The sequence below is a fragment of the Triticum urartu genome, chromosome 4 (genome assembly GCF_003073215.2).
Source record: "Triticum urartu cultivar G1812 chromosome 4, Tu2.1, whole genome shotgun sequence".
Classification (NCBI taxonomy): domain Eukaryota; kingdom Viridiplantae; phylum Streptophyta; class Magnoliopsida; order Poales; family Poaceae; genus Triticum; species Triticum urartu.
In genome coordinates this window covers 576,285,432-576,293,863 of record NC_053025.1, presented here as the reverse complement: position 1 = coordinate 576,293,863, position 8,432 = coordinate 576,285,432, and the positions used below count along the sequence as shown (strand labels likewise).

At 46.2% G+C, this 8,432-nt stretch overlaps 1 protein-coding gene across 1 annotated transcript; it reads left to right on the top strand.

Annotated features, from left to right (window-relative positions):
* Window positions 1–2,105: 2,105 nt before the first annotated feature.
* Window positions 2,106–4,187, top strand: LOC125554883. Its single transcript, XM_048718267.1, has 5 exons — window positions 2,106–2,196; window positions 2,617–2,742; window positions 2,850–3,128; window positions 3,224–3,379; window positions 3,998–4,187. The coding sequence occupies exons 1-5, from the start codon at window positions 2,106–2,108 to the stop codon at window positions 4,084–4,086; spliced, it is 741 nt and encodes a 246-aa protein (XP_048574224.1). The 3' UTR covers window positions 4,087–4,187.
* Window positions 4,188–8,432: the final 4,245 nt, after the last annotated feature.

The following is an 8,432-nucleotide window of genomic DNA, read 5'->3' as shown; positions in this document are numbered from 1 at the left end:
TATTAGCTCCAACCATCTCCTTTGCCTGCGATTTAACTCCTTCTGCGTGAAGATGTACTTCAAACTCTTATGATCCGTGTATACATCACAATGGTTTCCGATAAGAAAATGTCTCCACGTCTTGAGCGCATGCACTATGGCTGCTAACTCCAAATCATGCGTGGCATAACTCAACTCATGAGGTCAAAGCTGACGTGAGGCATATGAAACAACTCTTCCGTCCTGCATAAGTACACCTCCAAGTCCCTGGTGAGAAGCGTCGCAATATACTTGGAAATCCTTGCGTATATCCGGAAGAATTAGCACTAGGGTTGTAACCAAATGTTTCTTCAACTCCTGAAAATTGGCCTCACATTCTTCGGTCCATTTGTACTTAGTGTCCTTCTTCAATAACTCTGTCATGGGCTTCACAATCTTGGAAAAATTCTCAATGAATCTACTACCACTATAAAAGGAAGAGAGAGGCAGATCCAAACAATCACACCCATCCATCATCAAGATCTGATGGCCCTTAATCCTCCCGTGTTTAATGCTACCAACCATGCAATAAGCCAGTACAATTCATCGCTAATCTGCCCCGCAGTTAAAAAAAAACCGGTTGGCCCGCATGACCGCACGACCTCCTCCTCCTCCTGTGCCATTCGCCTCCCGCACGATCTCCTCCTCCTCCTCCCACGCCGTTCGTCTCCCTTCGCCGCAGCCTCGCGCCCATCGCCGTTGTTAGCCGCATGAGCCGCACCGCCGCGCCCTTCGCTGCCTCCGGCAGCCGCGCCCTTCGCCACCGCCGCGTGCCGCCCGAGCCATGGGAGCCGTGGGAGCCGCCACCAGGGCCGGGGGGGGGGGGGGGGGGGGGAGCCGCCGCGGGTCGCCACCTCCCCAGTCACAGGAGCCGCCCCGCCGCACCCTTCGCCACCTGCCGCAGCTACTCGAGGATGCGTTCCCGCAGTTGCCATCGGCGTCAAGCTTGGAGGGAGCGATCCCTCTTGGCCCACATCTGCCTCGCCCTCGCGGCCCGCGTCCCTGCGATCCTCTAGTCCTGCTCACAGGCACCGCGTCTCCCCTTGAGACGAGATGAACCGCGCCCGCCTAGGGTTTTTGCCACCATCGGAGAGAGGCGGGGAACAGAACCAGAGCGAGATGGTAGTGTGATGGCCTTTCGATCTCTTTCTCAATTTGATCTCTACTCGAGCAATGTTTGTTAACTGCGTGGGTGTGGCTGACGTTCTGCTGATGATGATTTTGCAGGCCGATAGGCTACTTGGGAAACTCCTCATCATGGGTGGCATGGCCATGGTACAGCCGTATAGGCCTATGCCAAGCCATCATCAGTGAGTGCTTCTTCTGCCCTCTATAAAAAAATGGTTGGCTGCTTCCCCTGAAAATGCGATTCCATGGTAGTATAGTATTTGTTTGTCGCTTGTTGCTAGGAGGGATAACTATAGTGGGAGAATTTTGCAACTCTTCCTAGATCTGAATATCTAGCTTACAATTGTGGTATGCAAAAGATGTTTCTTTTACTCCTTTTGGAAACTGTGTGGTGGTGAAATGATGGTAATCAGATTTATTTTAGGCTTGATGGGCATAGTCTGCACTCTGGAATACTGCACTGTTAAACTGAAAATGAGTGAAGCCAAAAAGTTTGTTATCTTCCACGTTACTTGTGTTTGTTCTTGCCATGTATGATTATCAGTTCTACGCTTGCTGTCAGTTCTAGGCTTGCTTCATCTATGTTCATACTCTGCGTATCATAATTATATGTATTGCTCGACTTCCAATCCTGCACTTTATCTATGTTGCTTGCTCTGAACTCTGTGGTCGCACATTGCACATGTTGTTCCAACATCTGATTATTGCATATGCTTCTTCACCTCTTTATGTACTTTGTTGATTCTTCTTAACATTTGTGTTTTTCCTATAAGATGACGAAGAGTAATCCAGACAAAGTTCCACGAACGAGTACGCATCGTTCCCCATTTAAAGACATAACAAACTCGTCTACGATTGAGAATGCAAATGTCACTACTAATAGTCAACAAGCAAGAAAGAATACATGGTATGCCCGACTGTCTGATGAGAAGAGAGCAGCATTCCTCGATAAACGTCGTATGTCCCGACAAGAAAAGAAGGCTCAGTCTCTGAATATTGTTACTGGTCAACTAACACCTGAGGCACATGCTTCGGTAGGATCCAAGGAATGTACCCCTTTGAGCAACATAACCAACACACACACAAATGGTATGTTCATACTCTACATATCATAATTATTGAATGACCATTTACTCATTTTACTTGGACGTCTGACTCCTGCGTTGTGTCAGGAGCAAGATGTACAAGGGACTCCATGACTACTGTTCGACATTATGAAGATGTTAATGTTGAGCGAAAAAGGACTGGCCATAATTGGTATGCTCGACTAACAGACGAATAAAGAGTAGAAGACTTGCATAAGCTATGGTTGGCTCGCCTACAAAGAAAGCTGTAGCTGACAGTGTTATATTGTAAGTACCTCACAGCTCATACTCGTGATCTTCACCTGGTAATACCACCTTCAAATACCATTGTATTAATGACACATCTTCATGGGTTCATGAGTTTGTCTGCTCTTCTTCAAAACAGGTTCAGCCTCTACGGTACCAATCTCCGAGAGTACTTGTCTTCTAGTGGCACGGCACAAAGCGACAACTGCAATCGGCGCTGCGAGTGTCAAACAGCGCCAACCATCTGTCGGGGAAGCGTCACCTGGTCAGAGCACCAACATTTGTTTTCAGTTCAAACTTGCAAAGTCACATATAAATTGTGGACTGAATCCGGAATGCTTATCATCCCACATGTTTCTACATCAACTGTAGGTATCACACATTATGGATCGGCACAATCCAGTATCACTTGGGTGGGACACACGCTGGTTGGAGAGCCAAATACAGGGGAGGACGTTTCTGATGATTGGCTGCACAGGAATCCAACTTACGTACGGGGAGCGAGGTCGGCTGAACACAATAGTAACGTGTTACGGACTGGAGCGAGGTCGGCTGAACACAATAGTAACATCTTACAGACTGGAGGAGAGCACGGGCAATATGACTTTGTGCCCACGAGTTTTATCTTCAGTCCGTCCATTGAACCACAAGGTATGCTGAAACTTACCAGCAATTATTCATTCTGTTATATTACAGCACAATGTCCTTTCGACATGACATGGAGACTTCTACCTTATGTTATATAGATTCAGCTGCCCGCTACGAGATGGAGCGCATTCGTAAGAGAACGAAATACTCGGAAATGAGCATGGACCAGAAATATGCCTTATTATATCGGGTTCGCGAGTACAAGAAAAGAAAGCAGACGACTTGTGCCTCATCCGACCAGTACGACCATGCTGGTAAGATATCTGGATCCATATGCCAGTCACCATGCACACCTGCCATAGAAAACAACCATATATGTATTTAACTGTCTGATTGAACTGAATAGTATTGTTTGATGGGGATCTTAAACGCATAAGCCGCTTGATATTCACAGTGAGAATGCTATTATACATTTGACAACTTTGTCTACTCTCTTGGTTTGGTTTTCCTACATCTTCCAAGTTTGCTACCATAAGAAGGGACTAGAGTATCTTGATTACGAATATTCTTGCACAGATACAAAAGAGTATGTTGGTATTGTGCCTGATTCTGTTATTTTGCTGTTGAACTGAAAAATAATATAATTGTTAAATGTTTATTCAGTTGAGATATGCCAATATAATACCAGTTTGTTTTTTCTATTTAAGGTCTTTATATAAATTTTCTTCATACTATGCTTGAAACAGTACTGGTTTTAGTAGATTTTTTTAGCTATTAATGTTAATTAGGTCCAACTTTTTCTTTCATTTGGAGCAGGTTCACTTTCGCCTTATTATTGCCTCACATACTGATACAAATCTAGGAGATTGGTCTTTTCTGGACACGTGCTGCAACACTAAGTACCATTTCACTTTTTCCTTTTAAATTTTCAGTGAGAATGAACACAAGGGCATATGCTTTGTTGGGTGGCATTCATTTACTTGCTTTATCCATAGGAACTGGAGTTCAAGGACACTACTGAGCTTGATTTCTCCTGTAACCATTGCAAAGGGGTGAATTACATTTTGGGCATATGTTCATGTACTATTTAGGCTCAGAATTATTTTTAACAGTTTTTTGACATTCTTCCTCACGGGCCTGCCTGTTACATGATTATTTTTTATGAGAATAATGCAACTTGAACTAAGCCTATAATCATCAACCTCTGCTTACTGTAAGTTTGAGCTCTACTCTGGCTGCTATAGATGCGTAAGGCACTTATTCGGAATATGTAATGTAAGATGTAGGCATGGAGCCCTGAACATGTACTATGTATGCCTGCAGAGAGATTTATGGTTTGCAGACACATAAAAACCCCTTGATACATCGTTCTGGTTGCCATCTGCGAGTTTCTGTAATAACAAAGCAATTTATTTGGAAGCAATTGTTATTGAGGTAAGAGTCTTTCTGGGTAGTTTGCCGCAAGTATTTAACTTATGATTTCAGTTTGAGATATACAACCGGCAATCTGTAATCAATACTTCTTCTCAGACAATCTAGATGGGTTATAAAATTTATTTGCAAATCTTGTACATAAGCTTAAGAATATCCCTGCTACTTTGGGATATTGTGGTGTTAAACGACCGCTTGATCAATCAAAATCTGAGGTGGTGTTTGTTCATCCAATGGCGAAGAATATTACAACAGAAAACTGCACCACCAAGCAAATTCACTTTAGACCAAAATTTCATAAGGCATGTTGCGATGCTAGGAGGTGTTGTAGTGCTTGGTAGCCTGCCACAGTCCACAAGCATAGAGCCAAAGTTGTGAGTGGGCTGTCTTTGGTCTAAGGTTTTTTAAATGGATCAGAATTTATGTTTGTTTGTAACCTGAATCTTGCAGATGTTTTCTGGGCTGTAGCTACAATTTTTTGCCATCATACGGGGTAACACAATAAGGTTCTGTTATGCGTTCACATTCATTAACAAATTCTACGTATGAACCGACTGCATCAGTTGTTTTGCTTCTCCTATTCCCTTGAAAGGATTGCTTGATGAAAAGATGTTTTTGCTTTTGCAGCCTTATTTCTTATGTAATTTCCGTAGTGGTGCTTATGTATAGTTGATTAATGAATGGTATGATCAAGTAGGCTGATGTCAAATGCTTTTACAGATCAGGGCAGAATTGATGCTGATTTTATATCTTGAAGTTTTTTAATCCTGTAATGAAACTATTGACGATGCTTTGAGTACCCCCCGTGGTTGTAGAGTAAGGGCTCGCTTATATTTCAATGCATACTTTTAATTTTTATCTTTTCCTTTTTCGGTAGCCCTGAATAATTGCCGCTAAGTTCCAGTCTACATAATACGAAACATAGAAGTATGCATTGCATAATTTTAGGCAGCAACATGAATTGTGGTTTAGGCAAGCATATATTTGTCCTGGCGTTGTAACGGTGAAGCTTTTCAATATGGTTGTTCTTGGATAACTCGATGATAACTACAAGTTGGTAAATTCAGTTCTTATTGGAGACCTTTATTTTTATGCAGAACGAAAACAATGGTAATACCTTGTGTGCCGGGGGACTAATCCACGACACCTATGGGACCGGCGGGCCGAGTCCCTTTCGGTTCGGCGGGGGCGAGGGTCGCACGAAGAGCGGATCGAGGCGAAGCACACGAGCAGTTTACCCAGGTTTGGGCCGCACGGATGCGTAAAACCCTACTCCTGCTTTGTGGTTTGAATTGAGTTCTTGCTTGGGAGCGCGGAGTGCTACAATACACCCCAGCAGCTAACGAGACCGAGCGTGAGTGTTCTCTTCCTCCCCCCCTCTACGTTGCGCATGGGCCTCCTTTTATATGCTCAAGGGGTCACCGACAGGTGGCAACGTAGACAAGGGTAAAAATGGAAAGGTGTTGCGGTTGGTACAGCTACCTGCTACAGTGTATCATACCTAACCCTGACGGCAGGGGACCAGGGCATTAAATGCCCGTCTGCGTCGCCTAAATAGTGCAAAAGGGACCGTCAGGGACGCCACCGCTCGCCACAATGGCAATCTTGTCAGCGCCGCTTACCACTGCGCACCGCTGGCTGCACAGCCTCCCGCCACGTACGCCTGGAAGGGTCCCAGAGCGACACGTTGGTGGATGTGCGGGAGCGCGGACACAGAGTGGTGGCTTGCCGCGGCAAGCGCCTTGCCGCGGTCGTTGTCTTGTCGCGTCTGGGAGCTTGTCGCTCACTGGGCCTTGCCGGGACGCGTGGCGCGTCGCGGCAAGTTCCTTGAGATGCCTTGGTTGGCCTTCCCGGCAAGCTCCTCTTGCCGGGGTCTTGTCTCCTTGGCTTGGATACTTTGTCCTTGAATGGCTCCAAAGGAACCACGGAGGACCTTGGCGGTCACCCGGCAAGCCTTGCCGCGGGATGCTGCGACTGCCCGTGCACAAGTTCGGGATACTAGGGTACCCCTACTCTAGTACACCGACAGGAGCCCCCGGGCCTGGGCCATACACGGTGCGGAGCGCTGTTGGGCCAGGCCCAAAACAGGGCACGGGCACGCGCGGCCTGGGTTACGCCGTATCTCTCCCCGTATCCACCGCACCCTCCCCGAACGGCACGCTTTGAATGCGGCGTCGTGGGATAGATCGTGGGTGGTTTCTTTATTCGGAAAGACGGAACGTCCGCCCCCTCCCTCTTTATAAGCATGGGAAACAGGGGTAGTTCGCCCATTCGCCGTTTGCTACTCCAATCTCGGAAACCTCCGCCGCTCCCTCGTCTTCCCAAAGCTGAAAGAGAGCAGCGCTCCGCCCCCCATCGCCACCAGCACCACCAACGCCGTCGACCTCCTCCACCACTTCCGCCATGGCTCTGAGAGCCGAAAAAGGGAAGGTTGTGAAGTCGACCGAGGCGCAGCGGCTTGCAGCGTTGCGAAAGGAGCGGTCAATCTTCCCCCCAAGCTCACCGCGAGGGAGCTGAGGGAGAATTACTACCTCTTCTGGTCGACGGAGACGCGAGCGCATCCGCGCACGAAGGTACTTCTAGCCGCCGCTTGGAAAATGGCTCCAAACGGATATCCTTTCTTCGCCTTGTTCTTCTACTGCGGGCTCTGCCCACCCTTCTCTGAGTTTTTCTGCGATATTATGAACACCTACGGGTTCCGCCTCCTTGACTTCACCCCCAATGCTGTTCTGACCATGGCGGTCGTTGTCTTGTCGCGTCCGGGAGCTTGTCGCTCACCGGGCCTTGCCGGGACGCGTGGCGCGTCGCAGCAAGTTCCTTGAGATGCCTTGGTTGGCCTTCCCGGCAAGCTCCTCTTGCCGGGGTCTTGTCTCCTTGGCTTGGATACTTTGTCCTTGAATGGCTCCAAAGGAACCACGGAGGACCTTGGCGGTCACCCGGCAAGCCTTGCCGCGGGATGCTGCGACTGCCCGTGCACAAGTTCGGGATACTAGGGTACCCCTACTCTAGTACACCGACATTGTGTAACTTTGATTCAATAAATAAATTATATAATCAGAACCTATTGTGGTATATGCCAAAAGGGTTTGGTATATACAAACATGCAGCACTCAAATTTCTATTAGATGTCTCTTAATTTGTGAAATATTGCACCAACATTCAACTCTGAAACTATACTCATTTCTCTAACGACAGTAAGAATGTACAACACTAGGTTTGATTTGGTTTGAAATGCCTAATTAAGTTCAATCTTAATAATTTCTTACCTTTGCCTTGTGTAAAAATGCAGTTGTGCGATCCATGTTTCATCCTATCGTGGAGATCTCTCGAGCTGCATTTTGTGGAAGCACATGAAAATGCAGGTTTTGATCGATGAATTGGTTGACTTAGCACCCATGAACTCGAGCTGAAGTAGCCCTGTAACGAGCCAGGCCATGCAAGATACAAATAATTGTTGTCTTGGCATTATCTCTTCATGGTGTTTAGATTGTACTATAAATACTGAACAAATATTGTAATATGATAGATGACAGTGAAATGCAGAATTTTGAGAGCTCATGTGTGGGGTATGTTGCCTTTGATGCTGATATGAAATTAAATAGGTATGCATTGACTCATCAGGAGACAAATTTATGTCAATGTGTTTAATCTCAATATAAGCTTTCATTAGGTAAGTTTGTAATTTGCGGAGTACTAGATCCTAATAACATGATTTAAACTGGCACAATATATGGAAGGTGCTACGAATCATTGGTGGAATTAAAAGTAGCTATATGTGGATCAAAATTTAAAGATTTTGATATTCAAATTTTTATCTCGAATGAGACGTGCATTGCACGTGCAAGCTTACTAGTCTCCTATAGTATCCTGTGAGTCCAAGGAAACTGCATATCTTTCCAACTGAGGTGGGTGCCAACCACTCTGTGACAGACCGAA